Genomic DNA, 24,431 nt, shown 5'->3' on the forward strand with positions numbered 1-24,431 from the left:
AGTCTTCTCGTTGATTAGCTACCACGCAACAAAAGGCTCTTCTCTGTGACAATAATAATTTAAATTTGCTTGAATAAGCAGGAATTAAAAAACAAAATGATTAGTGATAACGATGACCACAAAACTGGGAAATGATCATTAAATTTCATCTGGTAAAGATCTGCCATCCTGACCCAGTCCGGCTAATATACGACTTCAGACCAAAGAATAGGGCCGACTCCTATATGCCCTCTAAAATGGCAGAGCAAACCACGCAGATCAAGGGCAATTAAGGAGAGGCAATCCTTAATTGGACACCAGCACATCCCTGTGTCACTTTGCCACATTGCTGACTGGATGGCACGCACGCAGCAAAAGCTTTTCACTGTACCTCGGTACACGTGACAATAAACTAAACTAAACCCTCTTCAGATAAGGGTCCCAAAACTGCTCTCAGTACTTCAAATGAGGGCTGACCAGTGCCTTTTAAAGCTTCAGCATTTTTGTTCTAGTTCTCTCGAAATGGATTCTACCAAAGTAGCCACAAAATGCTGGAGTAACTTAGCGGGACAGGCAGCATCTCTGTAGAGAAGGAATGGGTGATGCCTTTTGGGTCGAGACCCTTCTTCAGACTGATGTGAGGGGAGTGGGCAGGACAAAGATAGAATGTAGTCGGAGACAGTAAGACTGGTGGGAGAACTGGGAAGGGGGAGGGGATAGAGAGGGAAAGCAAGGGCTATTTGAAGTAGCATCGGGTAAGAAATCAGCCCTGATCTAAATTAATGGTCAAATGACCTTCACCTGCTTCTATATCTTATGTATAGGAAGGAACTGTAGATGCTGGTTTAAACCGAAGATAGACACAAAATGCTGGAGTAACTCAGTAGGACGGGCAGCATCTCTGGAGAGAAGGAATGGGTGACGTTTCGGGTCAAGACCCTTCTTCAGACTGACGAAGGGTCTCAACATGAAACGTACCCATTCCTTCCCTCCAGAGATGCTACCTGTCCCATTGAGTTACTCCAGCATTTTGTGTCTATCTGTATCTTATGTACATAGGTCCTCCCTTTAGAGGTATAATGTCATGAAGGGCATATCATTTTCATTTTGGCTATATTACTGCGTCTCACTGAAAGCACCCACTATGAAAAGCTTTGTTTTGCATGCCCGGCAAACTGATCAGATATACCATACAATCAGTTAAAACTCAAGTACAATAGATAGAGCAACGATAAAGCCACAGAATTCAGAACATAGTCTCAGCATTGTAGCGCAACGGGTCCACAGACAGAGTCCAATGTCCGCAATGGGGTAGAGGTGTATCGACCATTACTCCAGCTTATGGAAGGACCGTTCAGAAGCCTGATAACAGTGGGGAGGAAGCTGTTCCTGAGGCTGGTGCTGTGCGCTTTCAAGCTTTTATACTTTCTGCCGGATGGGAGAAGGGAAAAGAAGGAATAAGCAGGGTGGAACGAGTCCTTTGATTATGTTGACAGCTTTTCGGAAGCAGCGTGAAGTGAAGGTACGTACAGTGACACACTTACCAGGAACAAGTAATTTTTCTCATTATTTCTGAATATTTACTGATGTGTGATTGTACGACTGATTCCTCGCTCAATCTTCAATATATTTTCTCCCAGTTGAGTTCCCTGATGTGACCCAAAGATCAGTACTTTTAATTTAATGCCGCTCCAGGGAGCAGATTATCAACCAAGCATCAGCAACCAAACAGCTAGCTGTAATCACTGCATCAAAATCACATCTTAAAATGATGTGGCACATATAAAATATCCTAAACTGCTTTATAAGTGCAATGCAAGGCTGAGCTTGTCTCCAAAATCCATTAAGTAGGTGGCAGAAATAAAAAAAAGAGAATATGCAGGAAACATTAAGCAGGTCAGGTAGCATGTGTGAAAAGAGAAAGTGAATTAATCTTCCCAATAAATGCTCTCAAACCTGAAATGTTAACCCTGTTTCTCTTTCACAGAATCTGTCTCACTTGGGTGTTTCAAGCATTTTTTGTTATTACTTCAGATTTTTACGGCATCTGCAATTTTTTGATTCTAACAAGCAGATAGCAGAACAGTGGATTACAGATGATAAGGAGTGTTGTATAGAAGTCAGAAGAGATGTTTTTCCCCCTCAGAGCTTAGGGCTATAGACATCACCGGTAGGTTTAGCAAAACTCAGGAATTAGAAATGAGATTTGGAACACTGCAGAATGTGACAGGATTTCATGGCTGCAGGAGGTAGAACGAGATGAAGCATGGGAAGAATTAAAGACTAGATGAGGCATTTTAAATCACATTCCTTTTGGTTCTATAAGTATCTGTCACCCAAGCAACACAGGTACAATCAAGTTCCTGTCAATGGTAAAAAATACCATTGAAAAGGAAAGGGCAATCAACCAGGAGTGACAGGCAGATTTGAGTGCATAAGTAAAGATGTCTTGCTACAATTATTCAGGATTTTGGTGTGAGTATTATACATACAATTTTGGGCTCTTTATCTAAGAAGGAATATACTTGGTATTGAGGGAGAGCAGCAAAAAATCACAAGACTGGCGTTTGGCAGGACTCATAGGCTCATAACTGATAGGAGCAGAAAGAGGCCATTTGGCCCATCGTCTACTCTGCCATTCAATCATATCCGATCTATCTTTCCCATATAACCATATGATAATTACAGCACGGAAACAGGCCATATTGGCCCTTTTAGTCCGTGCCGAATACTTACTCTCACCTAGTCCCATCTACCTGCACTCAGACCATAACCCTCCATTCCTTTCCCGTCCATATAACTATCCAATTTATTTTTAAATCATAAAATCGAACCTGCCTCCACCATTTCCACTTGAAGCTCATTCCACACAGCTACCACTCTCTGAGTAAAGAAGTCCCCCCCTCATGTTACCCCTAATCATTTGTCCCTTAATTCTCAAATCATGTCCTCTTGTTTGAATCTTCCCTACTCTCAATGGAAAAAAACGTATCCACGTCAACTCTGTCTATCCCTCTCATAATTTTAAAGACCTCTACCAAGTTCCCCTTAACCTTCTGCTCTCCCAAGAATAAAGACCTATCTTGTTCAACCTTTCTCTGTAACTTAGGTGCTGAAACCCAGGCAACATTCTAGTAAATCTCCACAGTACTCTCTCTATTTTGTTGACATCTTTCCTATAATTTGGCCTCACCAATGCCTTGTACAATTTTAACATTACATCCCAACTTCTATGCTCAATGCTCTGATTTATAAAGGCCAGCACACAAAAGCTTTCCTTACCACCCTATCTACGTGAGACGGCCAGATCCACAACAACAACGAGATGGGGTGGAGGAAAGAGATCCAGAACCTTGTGATGACAAAATGCTTTGGGGTAGGCAGCATCTCTGGATAGAAGGAATTGGTGACCCATCTCCTGCAGTCCAGTATCCTCAAGGATCTGCCATTCGGGTTGTTCCCTTTATATTTTCTACTTCTCATGTGACAGCATAATTAGGCCATTCGTCCATCAAGTCTAATCCACCATTCAATCATGGCTGATCTATCTCTCCCTCCTAATCCCATCCTCCTGCCTTCTCCCCTTAACCTCCGACACCTGTACTAATCAAACATCTATCTATCTCTGCCTTGTCTTAGACTCTCGCACTAGTGGAAACATCCACTCTATCCAAGCCTGTTGCTATTCTGTACATTTCAATGAGGTCCCCCCTCATTCTTCTAAACTCCGGCGAGTACAGGCCTAGTGCCGACAAACGCTCATCACAGGTTAACCTTAACTCCACCTCAGTTAGTATTTCTGTTTAGTACCTTAATTGCACTATGGGGATTGTGTTACGATCTTGCACTATCTGCTGCTTTGCACCCTGTTGTTGTATTTATTGGCTTATTTATTATTACACTGTGTATACTGTTTACTCTGAGAGCTTCACGTGAAGAAGGAATTTCAGTGCACCCTGGTGTATCTGGCAATAAACTAATCTGAACACCGTAATTACGCTTTTGCTGTTTCTAGGATTGAATTATGTGAAAATTAACTACCATTTTTTTAAACCTGCTTACCCTTATATAAGTGCACTCACTGTCTACCCACCCTGTAGGGGACTTGTTAACATGTTGTTCCCCACAGTGAAAAACAACAAAAAAACTGCTGCTGCTCTGAAATATTTGCCCATAAACATTATATTGGACATTAATACCTTCCTTGCTCTTTGGTTCTGCTGCAGTTTGTAGCTGGGTTACAAACATGATATTTCAGACAATTGGATTCAAGTCTGTTTTTCAAAACACTTAACCATGACTAATGTGTTATTTGGTGGAGTAGGAAAAGGTGGCACCTTGACAATGAAGTGTGTCAGATGGGCTATGTACAAATGATTTAACATATGAATTGTGTAAATTAGCTAAATGAACTCCAGTCAAAATGGAAAGAAAACTTGCAATTATTTAACTTCTGCTTCACATTGTACCACCGTGTGCCTTTGAATCTGTGATTGACTGTTTTAATAGTGTTGTGGTATTTTCAAACTATTATATGAAAGGAAGCATTAAGCCTTTTCTTTAAAATGTAAAACTTTTGTTTAAAGTGGGACACCACGGATAAGGGGAATTCGCAGCATCTCAGGATTATGTGACGTTTCGGGACATATTTCTGGCGATTCCTCCCAATCAGTCTGAGTTAAACCCTGGTTGCCATCCCCAGCACATGTCTATGGAGGCAGAAAAAAACTGCAGATGCTGGAATCTTGAGCTGCGGTGGCCAAATCAATGAATATTTTTGTGGCATAGAGAGATAGATTCTTTATTAGTACCGTGGCAGGGGTTATGGGGAGAAGGCAGGAGAACGGGGTTAAGAGGGAAATATAGATCAGCCATGATTGAATGACATGATAGGCTGAATGGCCTAATTCTGCTCCTATCACTTATGAAAACACAAAATGCCAGGGGAACTGGGTTAACACATGATGAGCGTTTGACAGTACTGGACCTGTATTCGCTGGAGTTTAGAAGGATGAGGGGAAACCTCATTGACACTTACCGAATAGTGAAAGGCTTGGATAGAGTGGATGTGGAGAGGATGTTTTTCACTAGTGGGAGAGTCTAGTATAGCCTCAGAATTAAAGGACGTTGCTTTAAGAAGGAGATGAGGAGGGATTTCTTCAGTCAGTGGGTGGTGAATCTGTGCAATTCCTTGTCACAGAAAGCTGTGGAGGCCAAGTCAATGGATATTTTTAAGGCAGAGATAGATTCTTGAATAGTATGGGTGTCAAGGGTTATGGGGAGAAGGCAGGGGAATGGGGTTAGGAGGGAGAGCTAGATCAGCCATGATTGAATGGTAGAGTAGACTTGATGGGCCGAATGGCCTAATTCTGCTCCCATCAGCTTATGAACGCAGCTGGATTGAAATGGTTGTTTTTCCTCAAGTTATCATTCATAAATTAGAGCACTTTTATCAGCACAACCTATTAGTTACAATGTCTAGCAGTATTCCCGAACATTCGAACTATTCGAACAGCGATAAAACATTTGGAAGATTAGTTATTTACCCTTCCTTCTTGGGAAATCTATCTTTAGTGAATCTGTTCCAGTCCCAGTGTCTCCCTTCAGTAAATCTGTGTCAAATTCATTCCATCTTTTCAGTCTGTTTGGCAATTCATAAACCTGTAGTAGACAGCCAATAAAGCTGTCCGTTCCTTGCTGGATGTACCACGCGCTGACTCCTAATACACCAGAGAACAGAGAGGACCGCTTGTCCACATAACTGCTAGTTTATGTGCAGTCCTGCCCAGCTTGAACAATGGCAAGACAGTTTGCCAGCCTTGCATGTAACAGGTTTTCACAGAAATAAAGGCTGAAGGATGTTTCTGAGGGCAGCACGGTGGTGCAGTGGTAGAGTTGCTGCCCTACAGCTTCGGAGACCCGGTTTCAATCCTGACTACGAGGGTTGTCTGTACGGAGTTTGTATGCTCTCCCCGTGACCACGTGGGTTTTCTCCGGGTGCTCTGGTTTCCTTTCACCCTCCAAAGGCATACAGATTTGTCGGTTAATTGGCTAGGTTTAAGTGTAAATTGTCCCTAATGTGGGTGTAGGATAGTGTTAGTAAGCGGGGATCGCTGGTCGGTGCCGACTTGGTGGGCCGAAGGGCCTGTTTCCGCGCTATTTCCTTAAACTAAAAAGCTTGTAAATCTCTGCAAACTGGTTCAATACATTGAAATCAAATTAAAAAATCCTGCAGGAAAATGAGTTGTTTATCAAACGTAGCATCACAAACTAGTCACATGTTGCAACAAAATCACTCCAACATGTGAAACTGAAGAGATATTTCAAGACACTCAATAAATTTAAAAGGCTGGGATTATTTGTGTTCCTCACAGCAAAATAAAAAAATCACCATTTTAACAAAGTTAAGGCGAGAATTTTTCTGTCAGAAACTGATGATGTGACACAATATGTGACTGCAAGACCATTCTTTGCTGCAAAGGAGATGAACCAGAAACTGCAATCATCATTTGTATTGACAGTCCAGCAGCGTGGCAGCACTGACCTTGTTGAAGTCTTCTGACGTTGCTCGCATTTCTTTCCATGTCTTATTCAGCAGCTGGATGCAGATGCAGAAAAACTCCTCAAACGATCGGTCATGGGTGAAAAACATGGGGTGGAATTCGTTGCAGGTGTCACTAGCTGCAGGGTATGACAGAGGAATCGGACATTAGTGAAGGGGAGGGGATGGTAAAAAAGCTGAAGCAAAGTGAATGAAGGAGGGAAGAGCATTGATGGGAATTAAAGAGGCGATACTGATCGGGCTCTGATACTGATCTACCAAAAGTCTGTAGCCTCCTTTTGCTCTGGTATTTTATTTCACTCACATGTTTAAACTATAACGTTTTATTCTTAATGTTTTATGTTTTATTCTTAATTGTTTACTGCAGCGGTCGGCAACCTTTTTTGCATAGGGGTCAGGACCCATGTCTGTGAGCGAAAAGCGGGCCACATCTATCGCCATAGTTAATAAATGGAGGTAATAATACATACTAACTAAATTAGTAATTAGTAATAATACATTCTAATAATACATCGATTAGTAATAATACATACTAATAATACATTGTTTTCATGTGTTTTTCAATTTGTTTTCTGCAGTATAACCATATAATAACCATATAACAATTATAGCACGGAAACAGGCCATCTCGACCCTTCTAGTCCGTGCCGAACACGTATTCTCCCCTAGTCCCATCTACCTGCGCTCAGACCATAACCCTCCATTCCTTTCCCGTCCATATAACTATCCAATTTATTTTTAAATCATAAAAACGAACCTGCCTCCACCACCTTCACTGGAAGCTCATTCCACACAGCCACCACTCTCTGAGTAAATAAGTTCCCCCTCATGTTACCCCTAAACTTCTGTCCCTTAATTCTCAAGTCATGTCCCCTTGTTTGAATCTTCCCTACTCTCAGTGGGAAAAGCTTATCCACATCAACTCTGTCTATCCCTCTCATCATTTTAAAAACCTCTATCAAGTCCCCCCTTAACCTTCTGTGCTCCAAAGAATAAAGCCCTAACTTGTTCAACCTTTCTCTGTAACTTAGTTGCTGAAACCCAGGCAACATTCTAGTAAATCTCCTCTGTACTCTCTCTATTTTGTTGACATCCTTCCTATAATTAGGCGACCAAAATTGTACACAGTATCCAGATCACCTGAGAACTCAAGGACCAGCTGCAGTTCCCAGGTCGCATGCGTGCCCCGGGACTGGCTGTAGCGTCCAGGTCGCCTGCCCCAGGACTAGCCGCAGTTCCCAGGTCGCCTGCCCCAGGACTAGCCGCAGTTCCCAGGTGGCCTGCAACCCCCGGGACTAGCTGCAGTTCCCAGGTCGCCTGTGTGGCCCGGGACTAGCTGCAGTTCCCAGTTCGCGAAAACGAATTGAAAAAAAAGCCCGCGGGCCAGATGATTTTAGGTTGCGGGCCAGATCTGGCCCATGGGCCGTAGGTTGCCAACCCCTGGTTTACTGTATGTCGTGTTGTTACTTGCGAGCAGAGCACCAAGGCAAATTCCTTGTATGTGCACTTGGCCACTAAACTTATTAATTCACTTCATTCATTCGCATGAGACAAAGAGAGTGAGGGAAAGTGGGGGGGGGCAAAGAGAAGTTAAAAGGGTTCACGAGAGAATGAAATCAATGGAATGAAGGGGAACGGTAGAGAAACGAGGGGAGGTGGAAGTGAAGTGTAGAGGGAAGGGATTTAAAAGAGGGAAGGTATTGGAGCAATGTGAGTGAGTAGGATTGAAGAGCGAGGGTGTGGATAGAAAAGGGAAAAGTATTGAAGAGAAGCGAGGGGGGAAGGGAGGTGATTATGTAGAGAAGAACGGGACTAAATAGAAACAATAAAAACATACTGCACTCCCAGTTTAAAAATTAGGCCTTGCTTGTCCACATAGTCATCATCCCGAATGAAAACACATACTCTACCCGAGTAGTAACGAGTTAAATCTCTCAAAACAAATCCTTATCTATCAGCCAGTTACGTGGAATTCCCAGCCAATTGGAGAAAATGAAATCTTCAAATTACTTGTCATAAATAGATTTACGGTGGGTGGCGCAGCGGTAGAGTTGCTGCCTTACCTGTGTGGCTTACAAGTGCTCTGGGCCCACTGTAAATGCTGCCTTAATTCAGGGACAGTCCATGATGGACAATGAATTTTAACACTTGCAGAGGAGTGAGAAGGGCGGCACAATGGCGGCGCAGTGGTAGAGTTGCTGCCTTAAAGCACCAGAGATCTGGGTTCGATCCTGACCACGGGTGCTGTCTGTACGCTGTTTGCATATTCTCCCTGTGACCTCTGGGTGCTCCGTTTTCCCCCCCCACATTCTAAAGACGGGCAGGTTTGTAGGTTAATTGGCCTCTGTAAATTGTCCCTGGTGTCTAGGATAGAACTAGTGTACGGGTGATCATTGGTCGCCACGGACACGGTGGGCCGAAGGGCCTGTTTCCACACTATCTCTAGAGATTTGAAATAGCTTAATTATTGTATCTTTTCATAGTGTTTTAAATGATTTTATCTTGGTCCAATAATTTATAGTGTATAAATCAGCCATATTCTATTTTTACCAAAATGGATCCCATCATTATCACCTCTTCCACAGCCAACAATGAACCATTGTGGGCTCCACCTTTCTTCAGTCATCGGTGCTGGCTCAGATTTGTTCTGTGCCTTATCATAACTCTAGTTTCCCTCTTCCCTGACCCGAAACGTCATTCATTTCATTTTCTCCACCGATACTGCCTGTTCCACTAAGTTACTCCAGCATTTTGTTTCTATCTTCAATTTTTTATCAGGTGGAAATCCATAATTTCTTCAGTTTTTTAAAATGAAACCGTTTGTTTTTCCCTTGTAAAGAATTCAGTTAGAGTTTAGTTTATTGTCACGTCTACCGAGGTACAGTGAACAGCTTTTGTTGCGTGCTAACCAGGCAATCGATCCATTTACAGTGTACATGACAAGGGAATAACGTTTAGTGCAAGGTAAAGCCAGCAAAGTCCGATCAAGGATGGTCCGGGGGGGGTCATCAAAGAGGTGGATAATAGTTCAGGACTGCTCTCTGGTTGAGGTCAACACTCTCTGGTGTGTGATAATATCTGCATTGGCATCTTGTCTGGATCTTTAAACGCATTCATGCCAAATGATAACCGTGGCATTCCATGCAAGAAGAATCTGCCAAGACCATTAAGTAAACACCCAGTAGCCAGCAGGAAGCAACTCAAAGCAACTAATTGTAACCTTTTGTGCACAGTGGTTGATAGGAGGCTTCCAGTCTACTCAGCAAAGCCATGTTCATTGCTTTTGACAGAAGAATACACATGCAGCAGAAAATGGCAGTGAAATGTTTTTCTTAAACACTTTAATTTTAATATTAGCTTCCTTCACTGGGCAAAGTGAAATCAGACACTTCCTTTCATCATTAAACAGGTATCCTGGGGAGTTTTAGTAAATTAAATATTTTGTGTGCAAAGATAATTGCACTCAAAGAAATAAAGAATAATATCATGTTTTAATAATTCATATGTTATAGGAGCAGGATTAGACCATTTGGCCCATCAAGTCTAATCCGCCGTTCAATCATGGCTGTTCTATCTTTCCCTCTTAACCCCATTTTCCTGTCTTCTCCCCATAACCACTGACAGCCGTCCTAATCGAGAATCTATCAATCTCTGCCTTAAAAAATATCAATTGACTAGTCCTCCACAGCCTTCTGTGGCAATGAATTCCATGTTGCTTTGAGATAAATGATTGGCCGACTTTCTGATCAAAATGCAAACCCAGTATGTGTCTGCTTTCCCTCCCTTTTCCTTGAATTTACCCACTGGAATTTTGCTGCACAGATTAGTGCTGTAACTACACGTTAAAGTGAATCGATATACTGTCTAGCATTTCAGTACGTCTAAGGGACACCAAATAAGAAACATTCAAGTCGTTTCTCTATCAATCGCCAGAGAAGTCATAGATTCATAACAAAGATGCAGCAGAGAAAGACGACTTGCGGCCCATTTTGTCAACCCTGACCATCAGCTGCCTATTTCCAGCTGAGTTACTCTGGCATTTTGTGTCTATCTTTGGCCTGTTTCCCTGTTATGTGACTCTATGATCAATTAGCTTAGTAACCTATACACCTTTTGGGATGTGGGAGGAAACTGGAGGTCCCAAAAATACACCCACCTGGTCTCAGAGTTACCAAGATAATAAATATTTAAGTGTCCTCTTGAGTAAAATGGAGAAGTGGTTTGTTCTCTAAGTGGTTACTCCCTGCTCACTCTGGGGGTCATTGTTGGCACAAATCAATGAAGGATTTCCATCCCGGCCATTCTAGGCACATGTCGGGACAAGTGCAGTGGCAGTCGTGCCCACCTCAATCAGACTAAACACTCCAACAATGACTCCATCGTTCATCAACAATAACGACTTTTGACAATGGACCAACATCCAACAATGTACATTTGGGACAGTCATCCCTGCCATCTCTGCAACAAAAGTCAATTTTCCAAGCAACACATCCATACCAGTGAATTACATTAAGAATTCATTGTATTATAGTTAGATAATAGTCCATTTTTGCACAGCCACGTCCTCAGATCAATGGGAGGTAAAAGAGGTGGAAGGTCTATTAATGTCACAGAGGCACTCTGAGAGGACAGACTGGAGGGTTCTTCCACTGATGTGATATTCACAGAGCTTAAATATAATAAAGGTTTGCTCACACTAATCTGATTGTACTATAGTCTCCCAATTATAACACTCGAGATAGATGGAGTTACTCAGCAGGTCAGGCAGCATCTGTGGAGTCAAGGAATAGGTGACCGTTTCGGATTGAGACCCTTCTTCAGACCGAGAGTCAGGGGAGCGGGAAACCAGAGGCATAAGAAGGTACAAAGAACAAATGAATAAAAGGTATGAAAAGAACAAATCAAAGCCAGCAACGATGATCAAGGAAAGGTATGTGTTTTCCTCTCCCCAACTCTCAGTCTGAAGAAGGGTCTCGACCCAAAACGTTACCTATTATTTTTCTTCAGAGATGCTGCCTGTCCCAGCATTGTGTGTCTGTCTTCAGTATGAACCTGCATCTGCAGATGCAGCAACTCAGCGGGACAGGCAGCATCTCTGGGGAGAAGTTTCGGGTCACGACCCTTCTTCAGACTTAATCCCTGTATACACTCTGCAGGACCACAACCCCTTCGCTACCTATATCACTTGTGCCAACATACACAAATACCTCTGACTGCTCACCCTCCCCATTTAGAATCTTCTGCAGTATCTCCAGACATCCTGGGCTCTGGCACCCGAGAGGCAACGCACCATCCTGGAATCTCACTTGTGGCCACAGGATGTCCTGCCTGTCCCCCTACCTAACAAGCTTATTACTAATTACTATTGCTAATTACTAGTACTATCGCTATAACTGACTTCAACCGTTACCACTCTGCCTCACATCCCAGCCCAGTGTCACAGCCTAGGATGCTCTCCCTAACCAGTAACCCCCACCCACCCTTCAACGGTATTCACTTTCCAGCCTCTGTCCTGCCCCGACTCACTTCCAGCCTCACCCCACAATCAGTCTGAAGAATGGCCCCAACCAGAAAAGTCACCAATTCTTCGCCACTGGGCCTGTACCTGCTGGAGTTTAGAAGGATAAGGGGGGTACCGCATTGAAACTAACCGAATAGTGAAAGACCAGGATAGAGCGGGTGTGGAGAGGACGTTTCTACTAGTTGGAGAGTTTAGGACTAGAGGCCATTGCCCCAGAATAAAGGATGTGGTAAGAAGATGAGGAGGAATTTCTTTAGCCAGAGGGTGGTGAATATTGTTCAATTCTTTTCCACAGAAGGCTGTGGAGGCCAGGTCAATGGATATTTTTAAGACCGAGATTGATAGATTCTACACTAGTGGGGGTGTCAGGGGTTATGGGGAGAAGGCAGAAGAATGGGGCTGAGAGCGAGAGGTAGATCAGCTGTGATTGAATGGCGGAGTAGACTTGATGGGCTGAATGCCCTAATTCTGCTCCTATAACTTATGAACTATCCATGTTCTCCAGAGATGTTGCCTGAGCCACTGTTACTCTAACACTTTATGTCTTTTCTCCATATCAGGATTCAATGCGTTCATCCAAGATGTTTTAATGCCGAAGAAGGGTCTCGACCCAAAGCGTCACTCGTTCCTTCTCTCCAGAGATGCTGCCTGTCCCGCTGAGTTATTCCAGCATTTAGTGTCTATCTTCGGTTTAAACCAGCATCTGCAGTTCCTTCCTACACATGTTTTAATGCCATGTTTGAAAGATAGCACCTCCGAATCTCCTTGTGTGCAACATTCTTCCAGCACTGGTGTCAGGCAAGGGTTTGTGCTTAAGTATTCTGGAGCACCGAGTGAACCCACAACCTTCTGACTCAGGGCTGAAAATAGTAGTGCTTAGTCAGGCTGACATGTTTCAGCGTGGGCTATGGGGATTGATCAGCCTACTCCTCCAGCTTCCTTCCTCCTTTCCACTGCATTTATCAGCTCACTGTAAACACCTAAAATTGGTCTGAAATATTCATCTTATCACATGAAACAAGCACTTCACCGCTGTGATACAAATGTCCCCAAGGTGACCACGTAAACCCAGGTTTGGGCCATTTCCCTGGCATTTCTTTCATGAGGGCTTGTATACGCAAAAAGGGATGTAATGTTGAGGCTCTATAAGGCGCTGCTAAGGCCGCATTTGCAATATAGTGAGCAGTTTTGGGCACCATATCTGAGGAAGAATGTGCTGGCTCAGGAGAGGGGCCAGAGGAGGTTTAGAAGAATGCTCCCAGGAATGAATAGGTTAACGTATGATGAGCGTTTGGCGGCACTGGGCCTGTACTCGCTGGAGTTTAGAAAAATGAGGGCGGACCCCATTGAAACATAGAGAATAGTGGATGTGGAGAGGATGTTTCCACTAGTGGGAGAGTCTTGGACTAGAGGTCATAGCATCAGAATTAAAGGACGTGGTAAGGAAATGAGGAGACATTTCTTTAGTCAGAAGGTGGTGATTCTGAGGAACTCTGCTACAGATGGCTGTGGAGGCCAGGTCAGTGGATACTTTTATGGCAGAGATAGATAGATTCTTGAATAGTACAGATGTCAGAGGTTACGGGGAGAAGGCAGGAGAATGGGGTTAGGAGGGAGAGATAGATCAGCCATGATTGAATGGCAGAGTGGCGTAATTCTACTCCTGCTCCTTATGACCTTACACTATAGAATACTTGAAAGGGATAGAAATTAAGCACAACTGTGGTTGCTGGAAAGATACGTGGCATCCCCTGCAACAACCTTTACACCATAGTTGTGACAAAGAGTGTTTGATATGAAACTAACACCATTACTCATTTCACGCCAACCAGCACTAGCTGTATACTAGCACTATCCTGTACACTAGGGACAATTTACAATTTTTATTAGACAATAGACAATAGGTGCAGGAGCAGGCCATTCGGCCCTTCGAGCCAGCACCGCCATTCAATGTGATTATGGCTGATCATCCCCAATCAGTGCCCAGTTCCTGCCTTCTCTCCATTTCCCTTAACTTCGCTATCCTCAAGAGCTTTATCTAACTCTATCTTGAAAGCATCCAGAGAACCTGCCTCCACCGCCCTCTGAGGCAGAGAATTCCACACACTCACAACTCTCTGTGTGAAAATGTTTTTCCTCATTCTAAATAGCTTACCACTTATTCTTAAACTATGGCCCCTGGTTCTGGACTTCCCCAACATTGGGAACATATTTCCTGCCTCTAGCGTGTCAAAACCCTTAACAATCTAATACGTCTCAATAAGATCCCCTTCAATAAGAGTCTGGCCAAGATTAACTAATCTCATCTGCTAGTACATCCATCCATTCTCTGCATATCCATGTGCCAATTAGCAAGAAAAGGGCGGCACAACGATAGAATTGCTAACTTATAGCGCCAGTGATCCGGGTTCAAATCTGTACGGGTGCTGTCTGTATGGAGTTTGTACGTCCTTCCAGTGAGGTTTTCCAGAGTGCCCTTTTTCTTCTCACACTCTAAAGACATACAGATTTGTAGTTTAATTAGCTTCAGTAAAAATTGTAAATTGTCCCTTGTTTGTAGGATAATGTTAGTGTACGGCATTTGCTGGTCGGCGCAGACTCAGTGGGACAAAGGGCCAGTTTCTGTGCTGTATCTCTAAACTAAACTAAGCCGGATTTATGACTGGGTTCCTAGCCAACATTTATCAGCGCTTTGTATACAGGTATGGTGCCAGTACACTGTATCGTTACTTAAACATGCAGAAAGGGTTGGATTGAGCTATTGCAGATCAGCCATTTGTGGGCAAATTACTTTAAATTACTGAGGGCCAGCATGAATCATCATTTAGAAAGGTTCTGATAACTTAAGCTAGCAAAGATTTGTTAACTGAGATAAGGCCCTCACTAGGGTCTCCTCGATATCCTGCAGCTCCGCACTTGCCCCCCCAGTCGTACCAGGGACAGAGTCCCCCTTGTCCTCACCTTCCACCCCATCAGCCGTCACATACAGCACATAATCCTCCAACATTTTCGCCACCTCCAACGGGATCCCACCACAAGCCACATCTTCCCTTCTCCACCACTTTCCGCCTTCTGCAGAGACTGTTCCCTCCGCAACTCCCTGGTCAACTCGTCCCTTCCCACTCAAACCACCCCCTCCCCAGGTACCTTCCCCTGCAACCGTAGGAGATGCAACACCTGTCCCTTTACCTCCCTCCTCGACTCCATCCACAGATCCCGACAAGTCTTTTCTGGTGAGGCAGAGGTTCGCTTGCATCTCCTCCAATCTTATCTACTGTATCCGCTGTTCCAGGTGTGGACTCCTGTATATCAGTGAGACCCAGCGCAGGCTCGGCAATTGTTTCGCTGCACACCTCCGCTCAGTCCCCCTAAACCTACCTGATCCCCCGGTTGCTAAATACTTTAAATCCCCCTCCCATTCCCACACTGACCATTCAGTCCTGGGCCTCCTCCACTGTCAGAATGAGGACCAGTGCAAATTGGCAGCTTAGGCAGCTTACACCCCAGCGGTATGAACTTCTCTAACTTCAAGTAACCTTTGCTTTTCCTCTCTCGCCATCCCTCCCCTCCCCAGTTCTCCGACCAGTCTAACTGCATGACTCAATTTAATCTGTTTGCTTTGTTGTTACCTTCTCCCAGCTAACAATGATCTATTCCATCTCTCCAGAGATGCTGCCTGACCTGCTGAGTTACTACAGCATTTTGTGTCTGCCTATGATCTATTCTACATTTTCTTTGATCTACATTCCCTTTGTCCTATTTTCACACCTTACACTTCCTTATCTATGTATTTCCCTCTCCGCTGGCATCCGTCTGAAGAAGGGTCTCAACCCAAAATGTCACCCGCTCCAGCGATGCTGCCTGTACCGTTGAGGCATTTTGTGTCTATCTCCGATTATTCTTCACAGACAACATGCAAAGAAACCATTCGTCCCATCAAGTTCATACCAGCATTATGTTCCATTATGTTGCTACATTCTGGGATAGCAACAAACGTTTTTTTCACTGCCCCTCATTATACACGTGACAATAAACTAAACTCAAACTCATTTGGATCCCTCTGCCCTGCTACCACTGCCAGGCCATTCAAGATCCTAACTACTTGCTATGTAAAGCAAAAAAAAATTTTTACTTCGGAGTCACGTGAGTGATTCCGTGAAGATCCCGCTCAGCACGCATGCGCGGCATTACGTCCAGCAGGGCAACAGCGGCACAGCGGGAGTAAGGCGCTCCCGCAATGGAGGTGAAAGAACGGACCGTCAGGTAAGCTGACGTCGGGTTTTCTTTCATAGGGAGCCTTCTGCTTTCAGGCAGAGAAGAAAGGCTCTAGAACAAACCTGTCCCCCGCTCGACTCCACGGAGGAGCGTTCCATCTGGGGGGGGGGGGGGGGAGGGCAGCAACAAGGTGGTAGGACCTCTTACCCGGCGCTCCGCTATCCCGACACCGTGCTGAGCCCAGCCCCGCTAGCGCCTGAGCAGCGGGCTGGAAGTAAAGCCATGGAAGAGGCGTCCGGCCGGTGTCTCCGACTTATCGGACGGGGACGTCTCTCCACCCGCACGGGGAGGGGAGACAGCCGCCTGAACCGCATGGAGTGGCTCTTGGAGCAGGAGCTCCAGCAAGGTGCACCCCAGGAGGGGCGCTCTCGCAGAGGGGGGTCAGGCACTCCCTCCACAGTGCCTTGTGCACTGTCCATTCCTTCCTCCTTTCCAGAGGATAGCTTTGGTGACCAGGACTGGGCTGGTCAAGAACAGGGGCAATGGCTGAAGATCTCGGGAGTATGCAAGGGGTGCAGGAACAGGAAGAGCTGCTAGGTGTGGTGGACAACTACGTGGCAACCCCACGTGCAGGAGGCCGTTAAAAGCCTGACGTCAGCCATCACATCGTTTCTCCTCGTTCCATGGACAAATACGGAGATGACCACAACCTTCGTAAACAAGTCATAAGACCTGCCATAAATCCTACATTGCGGGGTTGTGCATACCCCAGCCACTGAGCCAGACCCACTGCTCTTTGGCAAAAACCTCACAAAGCATATGAAGGACATTGCAAGAGGTTTTACAAATCTTTCGGCTCATGAGGGCAGGGCCGGGACGAGCAAACCAAAAACAGTAATTCCTACGCAGCAGCACCCCATCGCGTCCATCAGTCAACGTCTACCATATCGGACTGATGAAAGCTCGGGGTCCGCATTCTATCACCGAAAGTCTTCTTTAGACCAGGGCCCAGAGCGGACCCCATGGAAAATGTACCACCCCCCAACGTCACCGCCACGTCAGACGACGTGCAACACTCGTTGGACCGGGAGGAAACAGAAGAATACCCATAACCATGGAGGTAGGTGGGTCTTGTTCCTACCAGCATATAGAGTAATACTAACACATGGAAGTCTATCACGAGTGATCAGTATATACTCAATGGCATTAGTGAATACAAATACAGTTCATACTAGAAAAATTGCCACCAGGTCAACATTCACCCCAGAGGGTATTTTTCCCCTCTCCGTTAAAGAAACAAGAGGGACAAGCTGAACTGGTGAGACTAATTACAAAGGGTATCATGGGAAAACCTGAACCCTTGCAATTCATATCAAATATATTCACTAAACCCAAAAATTATGGTGGATGTCCCATCATCATTGGCTTAACGTCACTAAATATGTTTGTTAAGTATATACATTTCAAAATGGAACCGGATGTTACTGCCAAACAACTAAAATCCAGAGGATACTTCATGGCAAACATTCATCTTAAAGATGTTTCCTATTTACTACCATTCACAAGGATCATCGCAGATTTACCTGGATGGGGCAGCTATAGCAGTTTAAAGCGTTACCCAATGGGTTCACATCAGCCAAGAGTGTCACCAAGACACTAAAAAAACCAGCTCTGGCAATATGTTCAAAAACATATTGTCATGGCATATCTTGATGATATCCTAAATGGTAGGCAAGACCATAAAATTGACTATGTTAGCTGTTCAGCTACCAAACAGTTATTCAAAACCCTGGGGTTGTCTTACATCCAGATAAATCTAAGTTGAAGCCATCCTCTATCATGGACTGCTTGGGCTTCACAATTAATTCAGTCTACGTGACTGTAACATTGCCAAGAGACAAAATAGTTGAATTGGCACAATCATGCAACAATTTAATGGTCAACAAACTACCAACTACTTGACAAGTAACAGAGTAGTTGGGAAAATGGTAGCAGCATTTCCGGCTACATAATTCGGACCTTTGTACCAAAAACGACATACAGGTCATTATGATCATTTCATGAAGTTACCCACTGAAGTAATATCAGAACTACAGTGGTGGGCAAAAAACGTTTGACATAGTTTTTAGCCTATTATCATCACTAACCTTACGTCAGTTATCCAAACAGATGACAGTGCTCAAAGCTGGGGAGCAACTAACTCTATATCCAGCACAAGTAGTAGATGGACTAACCCAGAATCATCGTTACCACTTACACTTATAATTAATGGGCATTAATTATCTAGAGATGTTGGGTGACTTTTATGGTTTAAAAGCATATGCATAAATATGCATCACTTGCATGTACGGTTATAAATAGATAATACTACGGTGGTGGCCTACATTAACCATATGGGCGGCATAAAATCGGTATCATGCGACAAGTTGGTCAACACAATTTGGCAATGGTATGTCCAAAGACATATTTGGCTATCAGTAACTTACCTGCCAGGTAAGCTAAATACAGTGGCAGACACCAGGTCACGTAAATTTAATGACAACATCGAATGGATGTTAAAACCCCCCCAAAATTTTTTCACAAAAGTTATCAAGCAATATGGCACACCAGATATCGATTTATTTGCATCAAGGCTAAATCACCAGGTACCTATGTATGTCGCTTGGGAACCAGACCCTGAGGCAGCAGCGGTAGATGCGTTCGCGCTGGATTGGGGAAATTCTTCTTCTATGCATTTCCTCCCTTCTGCCTCATCAGTCGGGGACTACGCACAGTACAAATGGACTCTGTTTCAGGTATTTTGATAGTACCCGACTGGCCTACGCAGCCATGGTTTCCAATACTCCATGACATGGTTGTTGAAACTCCGATGGTATTCCCCAGTGACCCAGAGTTATTAACACCCAGTGTCGGGCACAAGCCACCCGTGCCATGAAAAAATCAAACTCCTGGGTTGCAGATTCTGCACAAACCACTTCTGGGACTGGGATTATCATAACAAACCGTCGACACCATGTCAGCATCCCTCTGAACATCCACTAAAAAACAGCATCAAAAAATGTCCAGCATCAAAAAATGGGAGAAGTACTGCTTGGATACAGGGACCACCTACTCAACCGCTACAGTTACCAACGTACTGGAATTCCTGGCGAACCTTCACCACGATGAAGGACTCAGCTACAGAGCCATCAACACAGCTAGAATTGCCCTGCCTGTCTATTTAAAACCAGCTCCAGGACAACAGGCCATGGGGTCCCACCAGCTGGTGGTCAAACTAATGAAGGGTATTTACAACTCTAACCCCCTAGACCAAGGTACACCCATATATGGGATGTCAGTGTGGTCCTGACATACCTCAGGGGATGGCCACCAGCCAGATCCCTCAACCTGGAACCATCTATGCTCAAAACACTAATGTTGATGGCACTTGTATCTGCACAGAGGGTCCAGTCACTACACCTATTGCGACTGGACAGCATGCTCACAGCTCCAGACCAGATCTCTGTCGTTATCCAGGGAATGATCAAACAGAGCAGACCAGGAACACCTAATCCAGTCGTGGAATTCCGGGCTTACCCGTCAGAAACACAGTTATGTGCCATGACCCTACTATCCTACATAGACACAACCAAAATACTCGAGGGAGATGAAAAGCCTTGTGGGTCAGTCATAAAAAACCTTATGGTCGGGTGACGAGCCATTTCGAGATGGCTCAAGCAGGTGCTAAAAGCTGCTGGGATAAAAACAAACATGTACAAATTTCATTCCACCAGGGCAGCATCCATGTCGACGGCTAAAAGAATGGACGTGCCTATAAACCACAACCTGGCTACAGCAGGGTGGTGGGGGGAAAGACCGTTCAGAAATTTTATAATAAGCCGTTGGCAAAACCTGTTTTATTTGCAGGAAAGATTTTACAGACTGCAAATATTTAATTTAAGCCCAGGGGAGCAATTTAATTTCTTTGTTGTTATTGTTAAAAAATACTATTGTGTTTTTCTACAAACAGATTCATTGGTTGGTTTCGGCAGGGACATGGATAGGAAAGGTTTAGAGGATATTGGCATGATGCGGGCAACATTCAGGCAGGTGGGACTGGTGTAGATGTTTTAAATATCTGGGAGTCCACATCTCTGAGGATCTGACATGGACATCACACGCCGCAGCACTCGTGAGTAAGGCAAGGCAGCGCCTTTACTACGTCAGGCAATTGAGGAAATTCAGAGTGTCTCCGAGGATCCTCGAGTGCTTCTACTCAGCGGCTGTGGAAAGCATCTTGTCCAGAAATATTACCATCTGGTTTGGGAATTGCTCTGCCCAGGACAAGAAGGCTCTGCAGAGAGAAGTGCGTTCGGCCGAACGCACTATGGGAACTTCACTCGCCCCCCTGCAGGAACTATACAACAGGAGGTGCAACTCCAGGGCCAATAAAATCATGGGAGACTCCTTCCACCCATGCAACGGACTGTTCCAGCTGCTACGTTCAGGCAAACGCCTCCGTTGCCATGCTGTGAGAACGGAGAGGTTGAGAAGGAGTTTCTTCCCAGAGGCCATTCGGACTGTAAACTCCTATCTCACCAGGGACTAACTTTACTGAACGTTTTTCTTTCCAATATTTAATATGTAAAAGAATATGTGTGTGTTTATGATTGTGTTTATAGTTTGTTGGGTTGTTTGTTTGTTTGTCTTTTTGCACAAAGTCCGCGAGCATTGCCACTTTTCATTTCACTGAACATCTCGTATGTGTATGTGACGAATAAACTTGACTCTTGACTCTTGAATTAGTGCAAGATAAAGGCAGTAAAGTCCGATCATAGATAGTCCAAGGGATTCCTATGAGATAGACAGTAGTTCAGGACTGCTCTTTATTTGTTGGTAGGATGGTCCAATTGCCTGATTGGTCTGGTGCCCAAAACTGGGACATAAGTCACCCACTGCAGCTGAAACAAAGTTTTCAGAAGATTCACCAGAACATCCTTGCACCTCTGCAGAGACATTCTTGACTGAATCTCTGAATCTTGCACCCACTGCCTGATGTGCCAGCTCATAACTAGAGACTTCCAGATCTCACAGTCCAGTGGCGTGGAATCCAAAACGACCGGGAACCCTTTTCTGCTGCAGCCTTCATCCGCCTTCCCAGCTGTTGTGACACTGCACTAAAGTCAACCATCATCCTCTGCCTGTTCCACCGTTGAGGTCTTGGTTGGATTGCTCTTTGTCAGGGACCTCCTCCTTGACCGTACCGCCATGGGTGGCCCTACCGGGAGCATAGCTCCAGACGGCATCGCTCTCAGGATCTCCGGACCACGCAAGCTTCACCACCACATAGCAAAAGGATTTGAGTATAGGAGCAGGGAGGTTCTACTGCTGTTGTACAGGGTCTTGGTGAGACCACACCTAGAGTATTGCATACAGTTTTGGTCTCCTAATCTGAGGAAAGACATTCTTGCCATAGAGGGAGTACAGAGAAGGGTCACCAGACTGATTCCTGGGATGTCAGGACTTTCAGATGAAGAAATACTGGATAGACTCGGCTTGTACTCGCTAGAATTCAGAAGACTGAGGGGGGATCTTATAGAAACTTACAAAATTCTTAAGGGGTTGGACAGGCTAGATGCAGGAAGATTGTTCCCGATGTTGAGGAAGCCCAGAACAAGGGGTCACAGTTTAAGGATAAGGGGGAAGTCTTTTAGGACCGAGATGAGAAAAACATTTTTCACACAGAGAGTGGTGAATCTCTGGAATTCTCTGCCACAGAAGGTAGTTGAGGCCAGTTCATTGGCTATATTTAAGAGGGAGTTAGATGTGGCCCTTGTGGCTAAAGGGATCAAGGGGTATGGAGAGAAGGCAGGTACAGGATACTGAGTTGGATGATCAGCCATGATCATATTGAATGGCGGTGCAGGCTCGAAGGGCCGAATGGCCTACTCCTGCACCTAATTTCTATATTGCTATGTTTCTATACCAGGTGTCAAGGGTTACGGGGAGAAGGCAGGACAATGGGATTAGGAGGCAGAGATCAGCCATGATTGAATGGCGGAGTAGACTCGATGGGCCAAATGGCCTAATTCTACTCCTATAACTTGTGAACATTTGTGCTCTATGCTTATTTTATAAAGCCCAAGATCACACTTTTTGCCAGCTGCATGATTAACCAAATTGAATATTCCAAGGACGAAGCAGCCAGTATCCTGAACTGAGTTTGTACATTGAGTGCTCAGGATGTGTTCCCAAGAACAAGATCGCAAATGGAATCCACACTAAAACGTGTCATTGTAGCACTGTCTATATTAAGATGCTCTCACCTCAGCACAGCTCAATTGGGAGTCTGATGCAAATTCATGCCCTTGCCCAAACCTTGAAGTTTCTTTATTGTACTGTCCACCCCGGCAATGATTTACACTCAGCAAGACGGCCAAGGTGCTGTCCTGAGTCTCATATGACTGGGCTTGTATTAGGTTGCTCCTCCAGGCTGCATACTCTCCCCTCTCCTTTACTCTCTCTACACCATCGACTGCACCTCCACAGACTACTCTTGTGAAATTTCTCAAGTTTGCAGACGACACAACCCTGATTGGACTGATCCAGGATGCGGTGGAATCTGCCTACAGACAGGAAGTGACCCAGCTGGTGTCCTGGTGCCATCGCAACAATCTCCCCCTCCCCTCCCCTCCCCTCACTCACCATCAACAACACTACAGTCACATCTGTGGAGTCATACAAGTTCCTTGGAACCACCATCTCCCGGGACCTTAAATGGGAGGCCACCATCGACTACATAGTCAAAAAGGCCCAACAGAGGATGTACTTCCTGCGGCAGCTGAGGAAACACAATCTGCCACAGGCAATGATGGTCCAGTTTTATATGGCCATCATAGAGTCTGTCCTCACCTTCTCCATCATGGTCTGGTTTGGCTCAGCCACCAAGCACGACATCCGGAGGCTGCAGCGCATCGTTCGATCAGCCGAGAAGGTTGTTGGCTGCAACCTAACCCCATTGACAAACTGTACACTGCAAGGGCCAGGAAGAGAATGGGTAAGATCATCTCTGACCTCTCTCAACCTGGCCACAAACTCTTTTGAAGCACTTCCCTCTGGAAGGCGAATCCGGACTGTCAAAGCCACCACGGCCAGACATAAAAACAGTTTATTTCCAGAAGCATTAGCTCTACTCAACAACCAAAAGTCTGTAGCCTCCTTTTGTTCTGGCATTTTATTTCATTCTTCACATCAGGGGCGGAAATCGCTATCAAAACATGGGGGGGGGGGGGGGGGGCACAATTTCTTGGTGGCCGCACACACACGCATCGGCCGTGGGCCCTGTGGACGCTAACATCAGGAGCTGACCTGGTTGGTGACCGACTCCAAACTCCAGCAACAGCAGCTTCGTCCGCCCCGAATCGTGGGGCTTGAATCGGCCCATTCGCGTGACCTTTCATCGCCTGGCACGGCTTTAAACCAGCCGCGGGATCTTCCATCCCCCGGCGGGGGCTTCAACATCGGGAGCCTCGACTGCCTCGACGCAGCAATTTGACTGCGGGGCGGTGGAAGGTCACGCGGTCGATTTTAAACCGCGCCGGGCGATGAAAGGCCCCGCGAATTGGGCCGATTCAAGCTCCGCTCTATGATCTTTGCTCCACCAGGACGTCTCCCTCCTCCAATCACCGCGCTCTATCCTCAGTCTCACCCCCTTACATCCGCCTCTGACCGACACCTCCCTCCTCCAATCATCGCACTGAATCATCATGTCCTCCCCCCCCCCCCCCCCCCCCCATTGCCTGCTGACCGTCGTCTCTCTCGTCCAATCGGCGCCCTCGATCATCAGTCCCACCCCCACTGTCTCGCGGAAAGCGGAGATTTTTAATAGAGTTTTTTTTCACCGAATTTCAAAATCCAGATTACAAAACATGGGGGGGGGGGGGGGGGGGGGGGATTGTCCCCCACCTCTCTAAACATAGAGAGGACCTCCCCCCACTGTTCCCCCCCCCCCCCCCCAGGATTTCCACCCATGCTTCACATGTGTAAATTATAATGTTTTATTTTTAATTGTCTCCTGTATATCGTGTTGGTACTTGTGAGCAAAGTACCAAGGCAAATTCCTTGTATGTATACATTCTTGGCTAATAACATTTATTCGATTCAATATATTCAATT

The 24,431-nt window shown here is 45.3% G+C and overlaps 1 protein-coding gene across 2 annotated transcripts in view; it reads right to left on the reverse strand.

The window, feature by feature from the left end:
• The window catches only part of elmo1 (engulfment and cell motility 1 (ced-12 homolog, C. elegans)), a 293,797-nt gene that overhangs the window by 84,370 nt on the left and 184,996 nt on the right, over positions 1–24,431 (reverse strand). For both annotated transcript variants that reach the window (XM_055655086.1, XM_055655094.1), the window contains one exon: positions 6,524–6,660. In XM_055655086.1, the coding sequence (XP_055511061.1) occupies positions 6,524–6,660 (137 nt within the window). The remainder of the gene's footprint in view (positions 1–6,523; positions 6,661–24,431) is intronic.

Source organism: Leucoraja erinacea, chromosome 2 (assembly GCF_028641065.1).
Source record: "Leucoraja erinacea ecotype New England chromosome 2, Leri_hhj_1, whole genome shotgun sequence".
Classification (NCBI taxonomy): domain Eukaryota; kingdom Metazoa; phylum Chordata; class Chondrichthyes; order Rajiformes; family Rajidae; genus Leucoraja; species Leucoraja erinaceus.